The sequence below is a fragment of the Podarcis filfolensis genome (assembly GCF_964270895.1).
Source record: "Podarcis filfolensis genome assembly, chromosome: 10".
Classification (NCBI taxonomy): Eukaryota; Metazoa; Chordata; class Lepidosauria; order Squamata; family Lacertidae; genus Podarcis; species Podarcis filfolensis.
The window spans coordinates 63,806,134-63,831,650 of NC_139612.1; the positions used below are offsets into that span (position 1 = coordinate 63,806,134).

General features: G+C 42.2%; 1 protein-coding gene across 10 annotated transcripts in view; it reads left to right on the forward strand.

The window, feature by feature from the left end:
- The window catches only part of USP6NL (USP6 N-terminal like), a 134,791-nt gene that overhangs the window by 89,732 nt on the left and 19,542 nt on the right, over window positions 1-25,517 (forward strand). For all 10 annotated transcript variants that reach the window (XM_083572659.1, XM_083572663.1, XM_083572660.1 and 7 more), the window contains 9 exons: window positions 991-1,071; window positions 9,243-9,350; window positions 12,166-12,275; window positions 14,474-14,522; window positions 16,169-16,289; window positions 17,810-17,904; window positions 22,973-23,038; window positions 23,157-23,256; window positions 24,377-24,529. In XM_083572659.1, coding sequence (XP_083428785.1) covers window positions 991-1,071; window positions 9,243-9,350; window positions 12,166-12,275; window positions 14,474-14,522; window positions 16,169-16,289; window positions 17,810-17,904; window positions 22,973-23,038; window positions 23,157-23,256; window positions 24,377-24,529 — 883 coding nt within the window. The remainder of the gene's footprint in view (window positions 1-990; window positions 1,072-9,242; window positions 9,351-12,165; window positions 12,276-14,473; window positions 14,523-16,168; window positions 16,290-17,809; window positions 17,905-22,972; window positions 23,039-23,156; window positions 23,257-24,376; window positions 24,530-25,517) is intronic.

The following is a 25,517-nucleotide window of genomic DNA, read 5'->3' on the forward strand; positions in this document are numbered from 1 at the left end:
ATTGTATTAAAATTTGAATACCATTTGATTCTTTAAAAAAATGATGCACAGCACATTAAAATGTCTAAACAGGCAGTAAACTAATTAAGTGGTTGGCCAAAACCACCAGCAGCTTCCAAGTTATCCAGAAGAAAAATGTTTGGGGACCATTCACTTAGAGCAGAAGCTTTGCAAGCAGGAGGTCTCAGGTCTGACCCTTGGCATCTCCAGCTAAAGGAGTCAGGTGGCAGGTGCTGGGAAAGCCTTCTTCCTGAGGCCCCCAAGTGTCACTGCTGGCCAGAGGAAACAATAGAAGACTAGCTGAGAAACAACCATGTGGTCACTGCCAGTTGAAGGCGTATCGCAGGGGTCAGCAAACTTCTTCAGCAAGGGGCTGCTCCACTGTCCTTCAAACCTTGTGGGGGGACCGGACTATATTTTGGGAAAAATAATAATGAATCCTATGCCCCACAAATAACCCAGAGATGCATTTTTAAAAAAGCACACATTCTACTCATGTAAAAACACCAGGCAGGTCCCACAAATAACCCAGGGTTACATTTTAAATAAAAGGACACATTCTACTCATGTAAAAACACGCTGATTCCTGGACTGTCTGCGGGCCAGATTTAGAAGGCGATTGGGCCGGATCTGGCCCCCTGTGCTTTAGTTTGCCTACCCATGGCATATTGCTTAAATCTGCTTCAGTTTAGATTTATAGATGGCCTTATTTGCGTTTTTAATTTTAATTAATTTAATTTCTAATTTAATATGTGCTTTTCCTCCTTAACCTCTCTGTATTGGTTGGACATGATCAGCATCATGTTAAGGCTGGGGAGAAGAAACCCCAATGTATTTCTTAAACATTAGCATTTGATTTATAATACTTTGCCATTGGTTTTTCTGATATGAAATGCGTAGCTGCGTCTGTTCCTAAACGCCTGTAAATGTCCGAACATTCTTTAGTACAGGTGAGATGAAGGGAATAATGCACTCTAATTTTATTTTCAGCAAAAGCAGCTTGAAATTGAAAGAACTACAAAATGGCTGAAGATGTTGAAAAGCTGGGAGAAATACAAGAACACAGAAAAGGTAAAGTTAAAGTGCTTCCACAGGCAGTTGCATTTACTGAATGCAACAGTATTAAATTGGATTCTGTGGTGCCGGGCTTTCATTTTTCTCTATCATAGCTTTCATTATAGCATTCATTTTAAACAACCAATGCACAAAGAGCCTTCCATTCAGCTAGTTTCCAAGAGCTTCATTGCTCTGGAAGTTAAGCCGCAGAAGAATAATTGCTTAGGAAGTACCAATTTTATAATTGTGCAGTAGGAATGGAGATGGTGAACACAAGTAGAAAGTTGTGAAGTTTCACTTAAATGTGTGCATTTTTTTTTAAAAAAAAACAATATTCACTGGTAACATTCAGCCTATTCTCTCTCTCTTGTGTGCACACAAATCCCTCCCTGGTGTGTTGATCTTCTCATGCTGCAAGATTCTGAAAGGCATTGATGCAAAAAGAATAATGTTTCAGGAAATACATATGCGTTACTGTACATCAGTGTTATAGCTCAGTTAGTAGACTATGATATTTTTAATCTCAGTCATTGCTTTGAGCCCCATGTTGGGCAAAAAAAAACACCCTTGCATTGCAGGGGGTTGGACTAGATTATTTACTTATTTGTTTATTTATTTGAATGTAATCCTGCTGGTAGGGGTTGCCTTGTTTTGATTTTATATAAGCCATTCTGGGAACCTTTTTGCTCTAAATAAATAATAAATAATAATATGCAAATGCCTGAAGGAGTGGCTACTACCCAACCCAGCGTAGGCCAGTATTTTTCAGATCTGCTGAGTGCCTCCGCCTTCAGAGATGAGGCAGGTGCCAACTAGGGCGTTTTTGGCTATGGTGCCCAGGTTATAGAGTAGTCTACCCAGGGAGCCTCACTTGGCACCAACGTTTATGTCATAGGTGCCAGATGAAAACCTCTTTATTCACCCAGGCTTCTTAAGTGCAGTACATTTATAACATTTTACCTGCTGTTTTGTGTGTGTGTGTGTGTTTATATGTTTATATTTATTTATTTATATTTATAGATGTAGATGTAGATGTGGGGATTTGAACCCTGGCTTCCCCAGGTCCTAGTCCAACCCTCTTAACTGTTACGCCACACTGGCTCATGAACATTCTACATGCTCAAAGGAAGCTTTCTAGCTATAGAACGTTGACAGACAGTGAAGCTTCCTTGGTAGGATCTAAGGAGAAGGAGGAGCTTCACATCTAGCAGGAAATATAACCAGTTTGTCTGTAGGAAGTGGGTTGGAGGTGCTGAGGTTTGAGGGAAAGAGAAGAGCAGGAGAAGATGGTCTGGGAGGAAATCCAAGCGGGACAGAAGGGACTTGCGCTGTTGGGTAGAAATGTACAGGAAAGGAAGATTTGCAAGATGGGAGGGATATATAGCAATTTGCTCTTGGTCATATTGCTCTTTGCCAAAAGGCAGAATCCTGATTGATCATATTTGTGTAGAAAGCGCTAAGAAATGGGCTTGGACCATCACTATGTTTAATGGTGTCCATCTAACAGGAATAACAGGGTTCCTGTAGATGCAATAACATTCTTTCTTTTCTCTCCTAACTGCCCACAAACCAGTTATGTACAAGTGCAAAATTTGAGATCCCCAAACTCCCAGTTTCCATGTTGGGCATGTTTTGGAACTACTTTTCTTTTAATAATCCTATTTAAAAAATAATTATTATTATTCTCCTCCTACTACAGCAGCAGCAATTGTATTAACTGGTACATGTTTTGTGTGCCGCATTGAAAAAGAACCTCAGAAACTAAGCACATTGCACCAATTTGTGATACAGCCCTTTCTCTCTGGAGGCTCTTACTATAGAAAATGTTTTACTATTTAGCCTCCCTCCTCCTCCCTCCCTTTGTTGGTCTTTTCTAAAGTTGGGAAGAGAAATGCTGGCAAAGGCATTTAAGGACGTTGAAGCTGTTCTGTGGAATGTAAGGGAAGGAGACATTCGCTATTCTTTCATTAGAATGGTCCCTATCACACCAATTTGGCAAAGTTTTTGAAAATGGATGATATGTCTTGGCCAAGCCTCAATTTTGACTTCAGCTTCCTATCTCTAAAATGGGCATAAGTTATTGCCTTGACTTGCAGCATTGTTTGGAGCACAAGGACAGCAAAAACTTCTAAAGCACTTCTCAAATCTTGTGTGCTGCATAATATATAAATTGTAGAGAGGGAAGTACTTGTTCAACACCCCACCTTCCTAACATGAACACACACACACCCCAACTCCAATAACCCGCAACCTTTCTTTAGTAGCATAGGGAATCAACACGTTTGCCTCTCTGTATGCTGCTTGACAGCCCTTCTTGACCTGGTGCTTTGAGTTTATGTGTTTGCATCTTAATTATATCCTGCAGCTGAGATAGGGCATATCAAGCCATCAATCACGGCAGGCATTAAAGCCTCCTTTGTCCTGGTGTGACCATAACTTTCAGGGTGCCTTGAATAAAAATGTCATTCACTGTATTCACATTCAAATGTCTTCTTTGCTGGGCCATCTGACTCGCTTGTTGATGGAGTAGCTATCTGACTGAGAGAAAAGAAATAAGGAAGCGTCAGGGAGGAGGGGGGAGAAACTGCCAGGCTTGAGGTAGCTGAAAATAATTTAGAGTTTATTGAGAGACTCTGTGTCAAATTGTCCCCTTGTTCCCCATTCCCCTGTCCATAGCTTCCAAAGAATAAATAAAAGCCTCTCTGAGATTCAGAAGGAGATAGCAACAAGGCTTCCTCTTGCTGTCCCATCTCTGATTCACACAGAAGTCAATGAATGAGGCTCCATATGGTGTGAAGCCTCCACGTGACTGTAGTAGCTATGGGTTCTAGCATCTGCTACAGCCACTTGCAGATCACTTCTGTTTATTTATTGTATTTAGATAACGCCATGTAACCAAGCTTACAACAAGAATCAAAATTAAAAATGGATCCAGCAAAATATATACAAACAATACAATAACAAGTGGCAAAGAGAACACTGATTAGCCCTTCCAACCCTCTCTGTGGGCAGTTTCCAGCTAACACATCATGTCAGTGCAAGGAATTCTGCTTTTGGAACAGAACTCCCTCCACCCATACATGCACCCCACGGCCTCCCGATATCTGGAAGGTTGGGGAAAACCCCAGAACATATTTAGTGGGTGTATGGGGGTTAGAGGAGTGCCGTGGCACAAGTGGAAATCCTTGCAGTGATAGAATGAGTTAGTTGGATACTATTCTGTGTCTCCAACACCATTTTGCTTGCTTACTTTCCATATTGGTAGCACGTGGTTTAATCTTGGACCCCAGAGCAATTTCTGGTACTTTGTTTCCTGTTAATTTATTTCAACTGTTAATTCCTGGTTATTTGAGTCCAGTAAGAAACCAGGTGCTCTGAAGAGAGAAAGGATGAAAGGAGAGAGGATGAGGGCTCTTTGCAGGTGGCTGTAGCAGCTGGTTAAACCTTTAGCTTCTACAGTGACCCTGAGATTTTTCTCCTTATGCTGAACAAGGTCTTGGTTCCTACAAACTCAGGAAAGTAAGAATACCTGTGAAGCTTCTTGTTTGTACAAGATAATGAAGCCCCAAAGGAATACACAGGGCTTTTTGTCCTTTTCATGAATGATTTGGAGGGATGGAGATGGCTGGGGAGATGTTTATCTCAGTCATTATGAAACATAAGAGTCTAATCCTTGATTTTTGAGCTCTGGAAGGCTTGCAGAAAAACATGGCTGCCAGTGCTAGCACAAGGGAAAAAATGCTTGAGAACCAGGTTCTCTTATTTTTGAAACTAAGCCTATATTATCAAATAGGTGCATTAAAATATTGGAGCATGATTCTGAATGTGAAGATGAGAACATTATATAATTGAATGGTATCAAGCTATTGACAGAAATATTCCATTGCATGGTTGGGAATACTTGTGGAAAACTGGAAAGGCCTTGCATTTGAAAATACTTCTATATTTTGTTTGGCTTTCTATAAGAAGCCTCTTCCCGCCTCCAATGGAGATGCCTGGAGCAGCCAGCAATGAGTATAAGGCATAACCAAAATAGTAAACAATATCCAGAAACAATTTACAATAGGAACCACAGTATGCAAAGGAAAGATTTCTGAGATGAAAATGATTACAAAATGATGTTACGGTGCTGTTGTTGTTTCATGGTGGCTATTGGCAGAAAATGTACCACTGTGGGGAGTTTACAGAACTAGATTACAGCCAGGTGTGCCCCACCAGTAATAGCCTGATAGAACCTCAAAGATTGGAGGCGGCAGCAGGAGCCACAACAGGAGAGGGTCATTACTTGCACACACTGCTTCTTCTGCAGTTTTCCAGAGCCATTTGGCAGGAAGCTGCACAAGACTGACCTTTGGTCTGATCCTGCAGGGCTCTTCTTCTCCTCTTCTTAAAAAATACCCTGAATATAGGAATCTGCCTTACACCAAGTCAGACCATTGATCCATCTAACTCAGTATTGTCTGCCCAGACAGGCTGTGACTGTCGAGGGCTTGAGGCTGCAGAGAATCCTAACCCCACCTGGAGATGCCAGGAATTCAACCTTCCGCATGCAGAACAGAGCTAAGCTCAGGGTGAGGCTGCCGCCACAGCTGGATTTCACCCTGCCTGTTTCCTTGTGATTGCATGGCCTTCATTTTGCTCCCATAAAGATGTTTTTAAAAAAATCTCTTGTATCAGCTAAGCCAGTGCCAACAAAAGGGTATTTTTCTTCCTTCGAAGAACATACCCTCAATATTGGCAGCTTATAAGATTTTCTCTCTTTTCTGTGTCTCTGAAATCTGAGACAGGCAGTGGGAATCCTTAATCCAGTTTGGTTTTCCTTTTTTTAAGCCAGAATCTGGTAACATCTGTCTGTAATAAAGGACTTCCTTTTTGGAGAACAAGATCAATTAGACTTAAGTGTCAGTAGCCTGCAGGAAAGTCTGGAAAAATACGTAGCATGGGTCTGAAGGCTTCTTTTTGACTGCTAATACTGTCCCGACGCTACCCTTCAACATTCTCAGAATCTTTTCAGCAACAATTAATGTACATTTTCCATGCGTTTGATATGGTCCATTATTTTGTGACTTCGCTTCTGAATTGGAATTGGCTGGAAAGGCCACTCAAACTCGAGTGTTGTTACCCTTTTTAAGTGTGCGCCTGAAAGCAACATGTAAGCACAACAAATCTGATTGCAAATATAAAAGTATTTTTGTAAAGGAATCATCATCTGGCTGCAGCACTCTAAAGTAGACATGTGATGGCAAGTGATATTAGAGTTTCAAAAGAATTAACACCGCCCCCCCTCCAGTGCACACAGTTGCATTCACTAACTGAGAATAGTCTCAAGGATTGGGTGTGTATGTGTGTCAGTCAGTGTAAAAAGCTCGGGATTTTAAATAGCAACAGGAAACATTTAGTTGTGGGTCTTATGGTGCTTATGGAAAGCCAAGGTGTACATATTTATTTTCATAAGCCACGTTTCTGGACCATCAGCTTTACTTCCCATCATGTGGGGAAATGGAGTAGCCGTGGCCTATCTCACAGGGTTGTTGTGAAGAAGTACACAGAATATAAAGCACTTTGCAAATTTATGATAAGAATCTAATTTGTCCAGTTTTTTGCCACATTTTTTTCTTTTTAAAAATACCTTTGCTTTTTTCCCCATCACGATATCTTTTATTGCACATCAGCTAAGCCTGATTCGATTTATCCCTTCAGAAAGAACTTAATGAACTGCTGTTTCCGAGAAACATTGTCCCACTCATCTAGTGCTGTGTAATCGGAGCAGATTTACCATTCTCACAGCTGGCATATTCCCACAAGGCCCGATACCCGCTTGGCCTGGAGTGCGTGGCAGCTGTTGATGCAGCTGTTTGCGCTGCATCCCGCCATTTCCTCATTCTGCCTTGATCAATTATAATTGCATCAGACAGCGGTGATTCATCCGTTATATTTCATTTACCCTTCGTGTGCATGACAGATACTGCTGTTTCCTTATCCTGTTCACCCTTACAACCAGAAAGAGAATATCCACATTTTAGAAATTGGTGTCTGTGTATAGTGATTTTCCAATGGTGGTCCTTTAGCCCATAGCGGAGTGCAGATGCTTACCTTTGTCAAAGATCCCCTTTTCTTGGCAGAGGACTGAGCAAACATGCCCATATTCATAACGGAATACGTGATGAAGATATTTCGTGAGGATGCTTCTATGCACGAGGGCTGAATCAGAATTCTCCCTTCCTCTTCCTCTTCCTTTTTCTTCTCAGGGGGTATAATCACACCATTCTGACTTGTGTACAGAAGCATTACAAGTATTTATGCAGAACACCCACCTCTGCCCTTACAGTCAGAGTGTAGCAATGTGTGAGAGTATATGAGAGCTACTCTCCCATGAGAACAGGATGTTGGGCCTTCATAAGCACCCAAATGGACCATATGTCTGAGCCGGCTTTTGAAGAAGCTAATCAGTTTCCATAGCCAATGGGATAGAACTACATCCTGGTTGTCGCGTTGTAAGTGACCGAGGGTAAAAGTGATGACCACATAATAGGAAAGATTTCTAATACTTATTATCTACAATAATTTGGAACTTTAAGCATCCAGTTATTTTTTAATTTGTGTGTGTGGCTGTGAGAAAGGGTGTTGCTTTGAAGAATTTAATTTTCATTGCAAGGTTAAAAGTAACAGTCACGCCATGTAATGGAATTGAACCGCAGAGCTAGCTTGCAAAATCCTCCACTAGTTTTTTCCCCATTCAGTATTTGACATAGCAGCTAAAGGTTTATAACTGTGAAATCCTTTATGAATTCATTTGATTTGTAAATTACAACGTGGTGCCAGGAGATTAAGTGTCTAATCAGTTATTGATTTTGTTTTAACCTTCCAGAACGTGGTGCTTTTGGTGAGACTCATCTCAGCTGAAACCCACAGCCAATTAGCCATTTAGCTAGGTGTTCTATATCAGTATGCCTTTCAGGGCCAACTAGATGTTGCACAAGAGATGCGTAAACAGCCTTCTGATTCTCTCTTTTTTAAAAAATTGATTAGATTCTTATGAGTTCAAGCAGAGGAATGGCAGGAGGGGGAAAGGTGTAAATGGTGAACAACTGTGGTTTCCCTCCAAATGCTTGCATTAGCTTATATTTTGAATTTTGTACACAGTATTCTATGTAAACAGTTTTTGCATTGTAAAACAGCTGTAGGAATGATTTTGAAGTTATGGCCATTCTTAGCATTGTACACTTGGGAACATTACTGCACAGGGGTATGGGGGTGGATATTAGGACCCTTTAGGAAGGAAGGAGCAAGGAAGAAAGGAGTAGGCCACAATATGATGCAGCTGCGGAAAGTTGCCACTGTGTCTTAAGTGTTGGGGTTGATGGTGTGTGTATATTTCTTATGCTGTACATGCGGCATCCATGGTGCAGTCTAGTCTCCACTTCTACACTTTAAAGAGGGGCTCCCAAACTGTGGTCCACCAGTGTCCGTGGTTTTGTGGTTGAAGACAGGAGAGGACACCTGTGTCAAATTAATCTAGCGTGGTTCATATATGGCTGCTCTTTCAATCCTGGCATCACGTCCTGTATTTATATTGCCACGTTTTGCACCATTGTCTTTGGAGACATCACACTGATCGCAGTTCAACTCAATTTCATTTTGCCACTGGCCATAACAATAGAAGCTGGTAAGTTATAAGTAGTGGTGACAGGTGACATATTGTGATGAATGGTGGTGATCAAGGCTCCGGTGTGACCATATATGTATATATGACCCTATTCATTCTCTCCCACCCCCCCACCCCAGAAAATTGCTGTTTACACAAATAAAAGAATTTTTTTTTTTTAAGGAGAAAAATCAGTGTTCTTGCATGAGTGCTCAAACTGCAGCCAAAGAGGTCTGTTAGGGTCACATCTGATTACCTTCTGTGAACCCACATGTCAGAGCAACTATTTCCCTTATAATTCCTCACATTACCCCTTCCTCCTTTTTGCACATGCTTTTCAGTGCATGGCACACCTACTGAATCAACAAAGAGAGAATATCATTGAAACTGTCATGCGCATACACACAAACACAGGCCAGTTCTGCCTAAATTAATAATACCATTTACTTTGTTTCCAGGTTATAGGTCTTGGTATAGTCACCACGTCAATTTTTTTCTGGTTTACTCCTGCTTGATGTTGCTTATTTGTTTATTTACACAGTTTCATAGGAGAATTTATAAAGGAATTCCACTGCAGCTGAGAGGTGAAGTCTGGTCTTTGTTGCTTGATGTCCCTAAAATGAAAGAAGAAATGAAAGACTATTATAATGTGAGTTTCTAAAAAATTGGAAATACTGTATTGTGCCCAAGTATTTGAAAATTAGACCGCAAAGTGCTTTAGTGTTCCATGATATGACTAATACAACAAATTGTATTATTATTATTTAATTAAAATCTAGTTTAGAAAGGACTAACGGCTTTCATAAAGATTGCTCCTATCCGTTTCATACCTCCAACTTTACTATCAGGTAGAATGATAACCTATGTATAGCCTTCATGATTCCCTTTGCGTCAAAGGAGAAAAGGTTGATCAGCTTTTAATGAAAGCATTCATTGTGGAAGAAGTCAGTGACTAATTTCCATGGTTCTGGCACTGGTTTCTATATCCTTGTTTGTTGAATATGCGTCAGCGTTCAGGTTCCTTATTAGAAGCAAATATTTGAATTCTCAGAAAATGTAGAATCCACACAGAGAACAATGGCTTGCAAATACTCTTGATTAGCACACTTAAAATGTCCGCTGCTCATGTCCTTCTTTAGATGGAACAGTTCAAAAGTTGAGAGGCATCTTTCTCGAAAGTCCTGATTAAATTCTATTAATAGGAACCTAACTATGTCCAGTTGTTTTCCAGGAAATGTCCCCATTTCTCAGCCTGCAACTGCACTACTCATAAACAGGATAGTCTTGTTCCTAGAAGCCATTGGGCGCTTTCTCTTTAGCAAGCTGTTTAACCTTTTCTGCCTCTGCTGTTTCCTCCCATGCTAAAGCATGCACACCCACTCCACTCTCTGAAGCTGGAAACAGACGTGATGTGGCAGAGCTATGATCAGGGCTCCTCTACCACCACGCTGCCAACTTTTAAGAAAAATGGGGGTGGTGGTAATTGGCAAGTTCTACCCAAGCTGATTCCAATCTAAGTCCTACTCTGATTCCCACTGCTCTTTGCCCTCCTTGAAGGAAAATGCAGGGGTGTTTCAGATGCTTGAATCTACCTCCCCCAACACAGCAGACCTAATAACATATTTGGGGAATGGGATTCTTTTTTTATATTGGAAAAATAGAATAGGGAAAGGGTTAAACTCCTCTTCCTCCTAATGCCAGTGGTCCATTACTCCCATCAGAAGGAGACCCTTTTGTGGTTGCTTTAAAGTAAAAACAAAGAACATCACCACCACACAAAAGAAGCCTTTGGAGTATATGAGGAGCGTTGTTTTTCCCCTCAAGGCCCACCACCGATCCATCTAGCTCAGTGTCGTCTGCACTGCTGGCAATAGCTTTCCAGACAGGGGTCTTTACTAGCTACCTGGGAATTGAACCTGTGCATGTAGCCAGTATGCAATGGCCGCTTCCCTAAACCCTGTGTTTTCCCTAAAAAAAATAAATGAGAGGGGTACTCTCATTTTCCTACTCATATTGAAATACTGCCCCCCAATGAGACCAAACTTAGGTTCACAAAATGTTTAGGTGTATGCGTACCCCTGCCCCCCCCAAGATAAAAGCACTGCCTAAACCTAATCAGAGACCTCGTGTTATACCTGCTTGGGCTCCATGTCCTTGACTGGAAGCAAGCTTTTGAATCTAAGAAAAAAAGACCTTGTATATAAACTCCAGTTTCATTTCCCTAATACCCTGAAAGCCTTTCTGACAAGCTTCTGTCAGCTTTTAAGTCGTATGTGCTTGACTGACATGCTCCATACGGAAAAAGGTGTATACTGGATGGTAGAATGGGCTGTACCACTTTAGATTAGATTGGGGACAGGAGATGTCACATAGTGGAGTGTCCTCCCTTATGTCTAAAGCAAACAGACACAGCTTTCCTGCAAATAGCAGTCCAACCTGGTAGGCAGCAGGTTAGAATAGACTTTGTTTTTCTCAGACCTGATTTTATTTGAAGCTAGCATTTCAAAAATGGCATTTTTTTTTACGGCCTGAAATGGCACAATCCACTCTTACTTTCTTAGGAGTGTACTATCTCCAGTCTTGCCAACCTGGTAACCTCCTACTGAGAGTTGGTAGTGCAAAACATCTAGAGCTCATCATATTGGTGAAGGGGTACTATCTCCTTCCGCTTCATGTGTGAGCTCTCTGGGCCAGTCAAGCCTTTAGTGTAATATGAATAGATGACATAGATGTATAAATCCAGATTCAGGCTATAATCTAGTCACAGTTAAATCTTTCCAACTAAAATTGGTTGAACTTAAAAGTACTTAAAGCATTTGCTTAACTTTCCCATTTAAATCAATTGGCCTCAGAAGTACTTTGTCCAGATCCTGCCCTTCTTAGTTATGGGTCATGGTTGACATCCTGTGTTCAGTTCATTGTAGCTTGTTAAGAAAGGTCCAGTGGAACTATTCATAAAGATTCAAAAGAATTTGAAATGGCCTAAAACTAATCTTAACAAAAGATTACAAGTTAACTACAGAAAAAAACAAATAAAAAGGGTTTAAGAGAACCGGGCCTATCTTCAAAGGTTACAGATGCCATCTAGTGATGTGTGCAGGAAAAGAAAGAAAAAAGTCCACCAGGACATGAAAAACTCAAGTGTCTACATTTAAAGGAAAGTCTACATTTTTTAAAAAATCTTAAAACTGTTGAGAGGGAAATGGACCATTACTGAAAGTCTTAGAATTCTTTAGGTATGAATTAATAACTGTTCTACTGTTAGGGAAATATAATAATGAAGCTTTAGTTGACTTCAAATGTAGGGTTGGGTATGCAGGTGTGCAGGTGAACTATTGAAAGAGAACTGGTTTGCATTCCTATGTAGAAATTCTCCCAGCTGCATGCCCAGCCTAGAACATAGGCATGAACTGTGAGGTTGTGATACATACACTTGCTGATTATTTTCTCCTCCCTCCCACAAGACCTTAAAAACCCAAGCAAGAGGTACCTCACCAGATATCAGGCAGATTGACCTTGATGTAAATCGGACATACCGGGATCATATCATGTTTAGAGACCGATATGGAGTTAAGTAAGTAAAGCTAAAATCTACTTTTCTTATGTATTGCAGACCTTCAGAACACCTCCCCAAGATCTGGCATTTTGAAAAGCCTTCCTTTGCCATTATTGATTTGTGGAAACAGTGGCCACATTTGGACATTGTGCTAAGCCAGGCGAGCTTCCCCTCTTCTCCCCAACCCTTCTTCCCAGGCAGGAACAGGAGGAATTGGAAAGCTTTTGTTTTCCCTTTATTGCAGCGTTCGGCAAACTGGTGTCTTCCCTCACCCCATTTTTGGACTACAACTCCCATCAGCCCCAGCCAACAAGTGCTGACTGCAGCTGATGGGAGTTGTAGTCAAAAGCCTCTGAAGGGCGCCATGTTGGCCAGGGCTGCTTTACAGTGCACAACATTAAGAACACATTTTATGGAGCACAATAATAAAAACATAATAAAAAGCACAATGATAGCATAATAAAATAATAATCAAAACAACAGTCTCTCTCTCGCCTCCCCCCCCAAGTTTTAACAGGTCATAGATTATTAAATGGCCAAAGGCCTGGGTAAAGAGGAATGTTTTTGCTTGATGCCTGAAGACATGTAATGATGGCAAGCCTCTATGGGGAGAGCATTCCATAGACGGGGAACCACCACAGAAAAGGCCCGTTCTTTTGTTGCCACCCTTGAGGGGGTGAGGGGCATAGAGAAAGGTCTCAGATGACAAGCGCAGGTCAGTTTGTATGGGGAGAGGTGGTCCTTAAGGTATTCGAGTTCCTGAGCCATGTAAAGTGTTACCGGTCAACACCAGCACTTTGAATTGGGCCCGGAAACTAATTGGCATTTATGACCAAACTAGGGATTTTGATTCATTACTAACTATGGCTAGTTTTCAGCAAATCAGCTTCATTACTCATTGTTTTAGGTTAACATGGGTTTCATGTGACATCTGAGGGAAGGGCCATTTGAGATGGGCTGTGAAAGCGGCCTTCCTTCTTCCCTGGCTTTTAGTGTGTTGTCTCTTTGCTGCTGCAGATAAGTGTATGGAAATCTCTATTCAGCTGTCTGAAGCTCCAAACATCCTCTAATGTTTGTCTGTTATTCATAAAAAACATTTTTATACCACGTGGTTGTGCACTTGGAAGTAAAATTTTAAGAGCATCATCTGGAGAGAGACTGGAAGCTTTTAAAATAAGGACGCTTTAAGAGAAACAAGATAGAACCTATGTTGCTAAAGCATTTCCCCAGATTTAATACATAAAGAAGCTTGTGCATATGGGAGGGAAATGCCTCATGTAAGCTTGATCACAGGAGTAATTTAATCTCTCACCGAATATGTTTTCCCTTACTAAATCCTTTTCTGTATCCCATAGGAGAACGTGATGAACATGGTTTCCTAACATAATAATATATTCTTAGTTTAATATCTGTGAAACTGGTGGTTGAAGTGTAGTGTTCCATGTATCAGTGAGGGTCCTTGAATGCTCCTTTTCATTTCAAACTTGTGAAATCAGATATAATGAAGTATTGATTCTACCCAGTTTTGAAAATGCCAAATGCCACGTCTGTATGAACCCAACAATCAGTTGGGATTGAAACGTTTCATCCCACATCCTCCTTGTTTTGCCTGACTGGAGTGTCTTTCCATGTATTCTTTATCATCCTTCTAAATTGGGTCTGTACTGGATGACACCCGCCCCTGCCCCATCCCACCCCCAGCACAACACAGTTGCACACAGCAGAATTATATTCTTTTTCCTGCTATAAGGTATGCACTTAAATTTCTTGTGTGCTACAGCCACCTTGTGTTTTAGTGCAAAGCAGAAACCCAACTCCATTGTCTATGACTAGTTACCAAAGAGCAGCTCTCCTAACTGCAACATTTTGTTGCACACCTAATTGCAATAATAATTGCACAAACTCCTTCCCTTCTGCAGAAGTCCTCCATTTCTTTGGCAGCCGTGGGGCTCTTTTAGAACTTTGGTTTGAAATTAGGCTTGACATAAAATGGGGTTGTTGGAGGACTGGCTTGTTAGCCTTCAGATGTTTCCAAATGTATTAAAGTGTGCAATAATTTTACAAATATTTATCCTTTTACAAAGGTTATGCAAATGTACAAAATGTGCTTCTTAAGTCCTGATGGTAGTGAAGTTTTATATCATGATTCATTAAGTATTTCATTAGTGTGCACAAAAAATGAGTTATAAAATTTACTTTCCGTCTTTTCTCTCTAGACAACAAGCTTTATTCCATGTTTTAGCTGCATATTCTGTGTATAATACGGTAAGTCACATAGTATGTGGGTGCATATTGATCTAAATTCATATACACACAGTTACAACGCTTATATTGCATAGGTAATTTTATCTATATCTATCATCTATCCATCTATCTATCTATCTATCTATCTATCTATCTATCTATCTATCATCTATCTATCTATCTGATGTAGTAAGCCAGGATGTGCACAGGTTGTGTGCATCTGTGAACAACAAGTTAATAGCTTCCAAACAAGTGAAATTTTATCCATGGTTTGGTTTCTAAATCCTTGCTTGCATGGAAAACACTAACCAGTGTTTCCAGCTCACATGTAACAGGAAGCTGTGGTTAGCTGTGTCTTCCTGGTCTGTTTTGCTACTCACACAAACAGAGAAAGTGATGTAGCTGTAAATGGGTTGTGTGCGAGTGCACACAGCTCATCTGTATCCTGGCTTATTAAGCGAATATTTGGTTGTATGAAAATTACCACTGTAACCATAGCCACGGAAGCAGAACTTCTGAAGGGGAAGATGAAAAATTGAGGTTGTTGGATTGTAGTCAATGTGCTGCCTGCAAGTTGTGACTCAAAGAAGGTGCTACCAAAACTTTTATTGCTGTAGTAATTTCTTTTGTTGTTGTTGTTGTCTAAAACCATGGAGATCAGAAACAACTTACAAGATCAATAATAAAATATTGTATTTTATTAAGAGCAGCCATTGTTAACAGAGCATAAGGAGCCAGTGAATCTGGTGTCAACGAAGAGCTTTTTTTGCCTTGCTCCTTTGTTCTTCACGAAAGTGTAAAGCATCCTTTTCCACCTTTGGGGTTTTGTTTTCAAATTCCAGGGGAATAATCTTTGCAGCAAAACCAACTAACATTCTGATGGCGCCATAAAGCCCAACAGGTTTATTGTAGCATAACTTATAATGAGGTCATCCACTTTATGTGCTGCTGAAAACCTGTTGGTCTCTGAGCGGCCACAGAATTCTTAGTTTGCAAATTGCGACACACACTTAACGTCTGGGATAGGGTAGGGTAAAAATCTAAACAAAGAGATATGTTATTTTTCCGGTTACACGGAACTGGAATTCTTGCTCATGCTGGGTGAACATTTTCAAAAGGAGGGTAGGGAGGAAAGGTGAATTAAAGAGTTTGTGGCCTAAGCATCTCTTTGAAATACAAGCTTTCTGTGCGCAATGACTAGATTTGAATACAATAGCATTCCACCATACGAGCCTCCACTTACAGTCTGAAGGGATTCAGGAGAGAACTAGCCCAAAGTGTTGCAAGGTGGAACTGCAGATCTGGAATGTGCCTTCAAGGGTTGACCATGCCTCTTGCTTGCCTGGACAAAGGGTGAGGAAGGGCGCGTGAATGTGCGGGTGTAGAAACCCCTGCCTTTTGCATAGTTCCATCCATTGCTCTGCATCTGGCCCACTGGCCTGTGGCTCCAGGAAGATGGTCCACAACAGAATGAGGCCCTCAGCAACACCACCACTTGTTCTGCCACACTTTTCCAGTGAACCACAGGGCTGCAGTTCTTCCATACCTAACAGCTTCCTATTCCCACCACAAGAATCAAATTGACCATGTAATTTGTGGTGTGTTTTTGTTGGGTTTTGTCGCTGTTTGCAAATTCCTAAACGCTTGTCTACCTTTTCTCCTCCTAGGAAGTTGGATATTGTCAGGGAATGAGCCACATCACAGCTTTACTTCTTATGTACATGAATGAAGAAGATGCCTTCTGGGCCCTGGTGAAACTCTTCTCAGGACCCAAGCATGCTATGCATGGTATGCCACCCAAATCTTGCTGCAAAGCACCGTTTAATTCTCATCTGATTTTTAAATTATTATTATGAAGTCTGGACTGGATTTGTAGTACGGCAAGCTGGGCCTTTTGGCTATTAATGTGCTCAAAATACTTAGAAAATGTGTTGTTTTTTAACCGATAATTTTTCTGCAGTCTACGATAGGTCTCTTAAAATGCTCTTTTGAGGTCATTTGTGATGATGTGCAAGGACTATAACCCTGCACATGACCTGCTTTTTGTGGACATGGAGTTGGCTGCACAGAAAGTATTGCCCTCATTTGAATCCATTATTGCAGCTGGAAATCGGGAGTGGAATTAAATTTCCAGTGTCCGCATACTCAGAGCAGGAATTTCCCCTGTAGGGCAGCATTCTTCCCTGGCCATTTTCAACCTGGGGCAAGCAGTTTTTGCATTTAGGATAAAGGGCATGGTGATGCTTTAAACATGATTATGGGAAAGCAGCATATAAATAAACTTAATAATCAGTAACATAAGATTGTGGCAATCTCAAATGCTCAGCAACTCTTAATTCAGTCTCTCGCTCATTGTTGGCAACGTTGATGTTGTGCTTACTTGCACCATCTGGCCACAGTGTAAACAGGACATGCCTCCAGCAAATCAGTCCTTGGATGGGAGAAACATGACCTTCTAGATATTAGGCTACAACTGCTATCAGCCCTAGTCACCATGGCCAATGATCAGGGATGATGAGAGTTTACTACAATGTCATCTGGAGAGCCATAAGTTCCCCATCCTTAGTCTGTCTCCTTCTTAATCGGATTGGTTCACACCTTGTACTTATTTGCCTGCTGTGTGCAGCTATTCAAGCTCCACAACTTTGGCTCCCTAAAAAAAGCTCTTTGGTGAAGTCTCCCCCCAAAAAAGCTCAACAACTTTGGTGAAGCCTCCCCCCAAAAGTCAACAACTTTGGTCAATCCAATGGGTAGATCACTGCCAGTTTATTTATAGTGGGAGTAGATCACAGTCTCTTGGAAGTTGGACTTCCCTGAAGTACAGCATCAGACCATGGTTTGATATTACAGGAACAGACCCAGGCTTATGTGTTCTTCCTACCCTAGCTGGCATGGTTTTACCCAACAGCAAACGATGGTTTGCTGCAAACTGCAGTTGGGAGCTTCTAACCATTGCACATCAGGGAAAAAGGGAGTGCATCAGTCTGGGTTTGCAATGCCAAATCACCCTTTTGGTATTGCATCTCAAAGCCCCTGTGCAAAGTCTGCTGCCTTTTCTGTATGCCTTACCAGCTTTCACGCATCTGATGAAACGGGCTCTTGGTCATCTATGGTTACGTCACAATGAGTAAATTAATCTTTAATACGCCACAAGACATTACATTGTATTTTAATGTTTAAGTGATTTCCGCCCCCATCGGAATTATTTCACCGCAACACTTAAACCTGTGAACATGTTTTTTTGTGGGAATTTGTTAGTGTTCAACATGTTTTTATTCTCTCTTCCCCTCACCACCCCAACCTTTTAGGTTTTTATATTCCGGGTTTTCCCAAGCTGTTGAGATTTCAAGAGCATCACGAGAAAATAATGAAGAAATTTTTGTCTAAGCTTAAGCAGCATTTTGTAAGTAAATGCCATCAGAATATGCAGTACATAAAGGGCAACACATCAGCAAAAGGTCCAATATGATATTTAATTCTTCCCTGCCTACTTATGCTGGTGTGTAGGGAATTTATGGAACTACTTTATGCCAAATCAGGTCATTGTTCTGTTGCTGTTTTCTGTATCTACTTTGCTGAACAGTGGTTCTGTCACAGACAGAGATCTTTCCCAGTACTGCCACTGAAAGCCAGTTTAACCTGAAATACTTTTAAAGTGATGCAAGGGATTGAACTTGGAACCTTCTCCATGGGAAACATGGGCAGGGTGTGTGCAAAGATCTGGGGGCAGTTGTGCTGTGGTATGATTCTAACTAAGTCTGTATTGATACGTAGATTATAAATATTTTAGGTCGGTTAATTCTGCATAAGCAATATGTGATAATAGTATATAGTCCTGAAAATCAAAGGGTGGGGCTTCTCAAGCCAGGGATGGGGAAACAAACCCCCAGCATCTCTATTCACTAGCCATAGTTGGGGTCCATACAGTTGGCATCTTTGTGAAAATCCGGACACAGAAGTAGTTGAGCTTTTTCCCGCAAACACACACAGAAAGAAGTTTTCAAGCTAATTTTAAGGAATATTGCCAAAAATGATACTGCCATACACCCGGATTTTCCCAGACATTTTTGCGATTTCCACCCTGGCATTGCTTTCGACTGCAGTATTCCAGCTATGGCAACCTTTGGACCCATCAATATCTGTAGAGCCACAAATTCCCCACTCCTGTCCTATGCTTTTTAATGCGAAAGTACATCAAGGATAGGAAGTTTAGAGTACTCCATGGAATCCCGTATCTCCCCTCCCATGCCAAGGGGATTCTCACCCCCACACTCTTTCCATTTCAGAGCTATCAGTAGTAAGTGTTGCATCTGCACCAAGATTACCTCTATAATCCTAGCTCTTGTCAAACCACTGTTTGCAGTCCATCTTAGAAGCAGGCTTTCAGGTTCCAGTTTGGCCCAACTATGCTTAGCGCTAACATCAATACAGTGGTACCTCTGGATTCGAACGGGATCCATTCCGGAGCCCTGTTCGCACCCTGAAGCGAACGCAACGTGTGTGTGCGTGGGTTGCAATTCGCCGCTTCTGCTCATGCGCGTGACGTCATTTTGAGCGTCTGCGCATGCGCGAGTGGTGAAACCCAGAAGTAACGCACTCCGTTACTTCCGGGTCGCCGTGGAGCGCAACCCGAAAACTCTCATCTTGTAGCATATTCAGCCCAAGGTATGACTGTAATGCTAACCAGAGTATGCCCAAAAACTAAAAGGGAGATGGGAAACTGAATGTCTTCATAAAGGGGTACCATATTTTTCGCCCTATAGGACACACTTTTCCCCTCCAAAAATGAAGGGGAAATCTGTGTGCGTCCTATGGGGCGAATACAGGCTTTCGCTGAAGCTTGGAGAGTTCCCACGGGGCTCCCCACGCTGCGGATAGCAGCCTGCCGCCCGGCGCGCAGGGTGCCCTGAAGCAGAGCGCCACGCGCGCCGGGCAGACATCGGCCAGCCCCACAAGCTCGGGGGACAGCGAGGAGGTGCAGCGCCGCCATCCCGCTGTTCCCCGACCTGGTTTTGGGGGGGAAATAAAGGAAATTTTTTTCCCTTTATTTCCCCCCCCCAAAATTAGGTGCGTCCTATGGGACGGAGCGTCCCATGGGACGAAAAATATGGTATATTTGTAATGATATTTACAACGGTTGCTCTCACTATCTCCTAGAGCTGGTTAGGAGATTGACCAGTGCTACATCTGAACTTCACTGTATTTCCCCCAAGAAACCTATGGGGTTTTTGACTTGTTTTATTTTTTTATTTTCAAAACATTTCATTGAGACATCCCAAGCATCTGCGTTCGAAATTCTCAGAAAGATACAGGAAGGGAAACTTGATAATGCTTGCCATAGCTATTCATCCAGCTTTATGAACCCAACATATAAACAAATTTTTTAAAAAGGGAAATATACATATAAAGAAACAAAGAATCATAGAATTGTAGAGTTGGAAGGGACCTCCAGGCATCATCTAGTCCACCCCCTGCAATGCAGGAATCTCAGCTAAAGTATCCATGACAGATGGTCATCAAACAGTAACCAGTAATTATCTTCTATAGCTTGATCAGGATGAATATAGCACTTTTATGCATTAGTAAAGGTAAAGGTACCCCTGCCTCAGGGACAGTCGTGTCCGACTCTAGGGTTGCGTGCTCACGTGCACATCTCGCTCAAGAGGCCGTGAGCCGGCGCCGTCCGTAGACACTTCCGGGTCACGTGGCCAGCGTGACAAAGCTGCAGCTGGTGAGCCAGCACCAGCGCAGCACACAGAAACGCCGTTAACCTTCCCGCTATAAAGCGGTACCTATTTATCTACTTGCACTTAAGGGTGCTTTCAAACTGCTAGGTGGGCAGGAGCTGGGACCGAACGACGGGAGCTCACCCCGCCTCAGGGATTCGAATCGTCGACCATGCGATCAGCAAGTCCTAGGCATTGAGGTTTTACCCACAGCGCCACCCGCGTCCTTTTTATGCATTAACAGGTGTCAAAAACAAATTGGTGGTGGTATTTCCACATTGATCGATCGATCGATAGATAGATAATGCAGGAATTGTAGTCTGAGATAGATAGATATAATATTATTTCAGTGCAGAGAAAGGAAGAGATGTAATGGTGAACCAGGCTTAAGGATACAACCCTTGAGTAACTGGATGTGCCCTTTATATAAAGGTCTCTATTTCTGTTCACATTCATGCACAAAGTACTTTTTATTTCAGTGAAGACTCACTATATTTCCAAATGCATAAAAGCTTCCAGCCTTTCATATATTTTTTTGTCCATTGTGCTGGAAGCTTATGAAACATGAAGCATATTCCTGCTAGGAAGTATAGTACATTTAGTTTCTTTTTCAGGGTGTTTGATATTAACTCTCTGATCAGATCTAAAATTGCTAGAGACAGGATCAACAGTAGCCTTAGGTTGTGGACTTGAGCACATTTATAAGAAAGGAAAGTTCCTGCTGAATGCAGACGGACTTCATTCCTAGTCTTTAATCTTTGATATCTGCAGCAAATGTTCTAAGCGTAGTGAGTCGCCTCATGTATGCCATATTGGTTTTCCAAAATCTGTTCATGGGTATGGGAGAGTTTTAAAAAGGATTATTTAAATCTACTGGCTGGTGAAAACCGAAATCACTTTCATGCTTACCTCTAGGCTGTAAATTGTGGTTTTAATTTTCACAGTAGAGTTCATACAGAGTTTGGACTGTAGGTCATTGCTGCTTATTGCTTTAATTTTGGAGGAGTGTGCCTTCGAGGGGAGGAAACATCAAGTGCATCTTGCCTTGAGTCCGTAGGCTTCCTCGCCTGGGTGTCTGAAGGTTCAGGGAGGCTACTTCTAATAAATGAAAGTAAACAGCAAGCTGCTAAATCTGTAAAGCGAGGAAGGCACAACCACCTTTTTTAAATTTGGAGAGTCAAAAGTTGGGTGTGTTTATGTAGATAATTCTTAACAGCTCCTCAAGTCTCTCTGTCAGGCTAAGAAATCCCAGTGGAGCCTCTTTTATTGTTGGGATGCTACAGTGAAGGGACACTTATTTGTAGAGCTGTTCTGTAGAGACAGAGCCACGTACCCTTGTAGGGCAGAGTTACTGCCTTCTCCATGGTGTCTGCTACTTCCTCCCACTGCACCTTATTCCCAGGCTAGTGTGCTGTTCCATTCATTCTTCTCAGTGTCCCAGGAGCTCCATGCAATTAGATCACACAGCTGCCACTTCCGCCTCTGCCCATTCAATCTCAGCAGGAAGAGGGGTTGGCAAGGGCAAGCCTCTGTTGCACCCTACTGCGTTCGAGCACACTGGGCTTTCTGACCAGCTTCAGGCAATTTCCACAGCTTCCCAAGAGCTGCACTTACAAACAGCAGCAAAAACCCGCCCTGCAGAAGCACAACATACAAACCCAACTTTCAAACCATAATTTCTAAGTCCTGTTCATGAGATCTGCTGTTGGCACGCATCCCTTGGCTCAGCTTTCTCAGACCCACCCAAAGTTTTGGACTACATCTCCCATCAGCCCCAGCCGGCATAGCCAGTGGTAGGGGGTTGATGGGAGTTGTAGTTGAAAATGTATGGGGTGCACCAGGCTGCTCTGACTAAACTATGGGCAAGAATGACAGGGTCTGGGAAAGGGGAATTGGCCCCAGAGAATGAAGGGAGTTATGTCCCAGGGCTTGGTTCCTGGTTTGCCATAGGGTGGGGGGGTGGGAAGCTACTTGCTATTCTTCCTGTGCATGAAAGAGGCATTCTGTACATGCTCAGGTATGCTGTGTTCCTTCATCCCTTTCTTTAGAGGAGAAGCATGGCCAAAATTGGTGAACTGGATCAAACTTTTCATAGAGGGGTATGGCCACAAGAGGTTTTCTCTCCTTATGCCAGGTGGATCAGGCTTTGTGCTTAAATGACTGCTTATATGCAACCCTGAAGCTTCAGAGTAAGGCAGTCTTCCCCTATGGAATCATATTCCAAAAAGTGGGGCATTGCAGTAAGTAGAGAATGCCTAGGCACACATTTTAACCGTGCTACAGGAACCTTTCTTCTAAGCTCTCCCCAGCAAACCAAAGTGATTGTACAGGGAGAGGTATTTTTAAAAGTACACATGACCCAAACCCTGCATTCTTCACAATCACCCTCTTCAATGTTTAACCTCTTTGGATTTCTTTTGTCCACGGAGGGGAAGACAGAATGCATAGGAAAGCAGTCAGGTTTCAGGCTGAAGATACTTTGGCCATTTCACTATGGGTTTGCAGTCCAGGAGTTCATGCTGTCTTAGTTGCCAATGTTTATGCTGTGTGCTTAGCAAGGAAAATCTGTTTTTGTATGTGCTGTCTTTTTTCTTTTAATTATTATAGGGTTTTTTAAAATTACCTTGTTTGTAGGGAATATTTTTTAATGGGCTGAAATATAAATTCAATAATACTAACCACTTGGCCACTTTGCGTGATGCTGTGTTCGTATCTGAAGTTCATAAAACTGCTTCTTCTTGGCAGGACTCCCAGGAAGTCAACACTACGTTTTACACAATGAAATGGTTTTTCCAGTGTTTCCTTGACCGTGTGAGTGCCCTTTGTTTGATGTCTTCCCCCCACCCCAATCATCCCAAGCACACATTTTTACGGCAAATCTGGATTTCTGTTATTTTTCTGACGCTTCCCATGGCTCCTCTCATTGCAGACTCCCTTTACGTTAACCCTCAGGATCTGGGATATCTACATACTTGAAGGAGAACGGGTTCTCACTGCGATGTCTTATACCATTTTGAAACTGCACAGAAGTAAGATCTTTGTCCTGGCTTTAAACTTTTTAACTCACCATATGGCATGGACAGGCCCTTGTGAATAAAATGAATAAATTAAAAACCAAACATTTTTCTCAGTTGGGTATTTCTCAGTACTATTTATTTATTTATTATTATTATATTTCTTATATTTGTTCATCGCTTTATCTTGCCCAGGGCAACCCACAGTGACTTAGAACCTACCAAGCCATTTATGTTCTCTTCACCCCACCCCCTCCGCACTTCTGGGGAGAGAGATCTTGTGGGTGCTTATTTCACACTGTCTCCAAAGCCACCACAGCTTCACTGTTGGGAAGATTTTAATGATTAGAAATAGGTTGCAAAAGATGTGGCTATAATATGCACAATAAATCTGGTGGCACGGTATACTTCCCAGCCAACAGGAATATAGACGCTGGTCAGAAGGGCTGTACTCAAAAGTACAATTTCCTGAGGAGATTAAATCACAGCAACGAGCGGAGTCTTTTTGGTGATAGCCCCAAGGCTTTGAAATGAGCATTCTCTGTAGGTCCTTTGCTGGGCCTCCTTGTTGACTTTAGGAGACACTGTGAAGCCCACCTTTCAAAGCAAGCCTTTGTTGGCTGATTCTCCTGGTGCTTCTTATCGCTATGATTGCAATGTTTCAGTTATGTTAAGTATTCGTTGATATGCTGCCGTTTTAGGGGGGTTATTTTTGTCAGACGTTTCTGCAACCTGTTTCAGTCTCTGAGAGAGGCAGGACTGAAATGGTTTAAATAAATGGAGGGGCTAACAAGAAAGCATAAGGGCACGATGCTCACTCCCAATAACAACGCCACTTTCCATGGCTACTTCCATACTTATGCCTCCCTCTTGATTTTCAGTACTCTGTGATCTGCCCCCATTTCTGTCTGCACGTACCACCTGTGCTTGTTGTTAGAGAGAGCAATGTTAGGGGATTGGCTTGATATATGACAGCCTTATGTTTCTGTCAAGTTCTAGAATTACACTAGGTGTTTGTTTAATTAATAGATATGAATTGGCAGAGAGAGAGATTTCTGTTTCAATAGAGAAAGCAAATATGGCTACATTTTAGTCTACTCTCTGATGTCGTACTCTTCTCCCCCTCCCAACCTAGAACACCTGATGAAATTGCAAATGGAAGAACTCGTGCAATTTCTTCAGGAGACCCTCGCCAAAGATTTCTTCTTTGAAGATGACTTCGTAATAGATCAGCTCCAGAGTTCCATGGCGGAGCTGAAACGAGCAAAGTTGGACCTGCCAGCAGCAGGTGAGTAACTCAAGACACAGCTGCTGCTTTGGAAGCAAGCAGTCCATTTTGGTTGGTTTGTGGGTCTACACAGCTTTTCTCACTCTGCCTACTCGAATGGAGCTGCATAACTATGGCATGGTGCAGGAAATTCACAATTTGGTATCCTGTTCCTGGAAATCCTGATCATTTCCCCAAAAGGGATGCCCACTTCTATCATGCTCCTAATCTGGAAGTGTAACAAAAGTCCCTGTAAGGAGCAGGTACCATTGTTCTCCTGATGCACAGCTATGCCCACAGCAGGAAGTTGGCCAAGTACTGTGCATCCTGAAGGCAGTGCCTGACCAGGGTCAGGAGTTCAGTGTTTGGATGAACAGATGCATTTTGCAAGCAATCCATTCTGCAGAAAGGTACATGTGGGTCAGGCTCATTGTCCCATCCTGGAGAGCACAGGAGGTGAACTTGTGGCCTTTTAGTTAGCAGGAAGGCAACATCGTTAAAATGCTGGTCTTGTGTTCATGCCTTAGCATGCGGCGCCGGAAAACAATTTTCGCCTCTGAGTGTGAACAACGATCAGAGATGCTCTTTTCTAGACCTATCAATCATTGCAGAAAGAGGGGAGGGCTAGGAGGGAGGTTTCCTGGACTGTTTGCCCCCCCACACACCCAGCATTCATAAGAATGCCTGTGCTGTTTAATGGATAAGTGGGTTTTTGTGAGCTGAGAAAGGAAATTGAATTTTACCCTCCACTATTGAGAGGGTCCTTCAGGATTTCTGCCAGTTTAGTGTAACATGAGAGAGTGAGCAGAAAAGTCAGGCACTAGCTCTTCCTTAGGAAGATGGGGAGGAAACCGTAGAGGATGTCTGTTGAAACTGTCAGGCTTTTAATGTTCTTAACATTGCAGGGGTTGGACTAGAGGACCCTTTGGGCTCCCTTCCAATTCCACAATTCTATTAACATTCTGAGACTGTAGATCACCATTGCTATGGGCTGCTCTGTTTTCAGCCT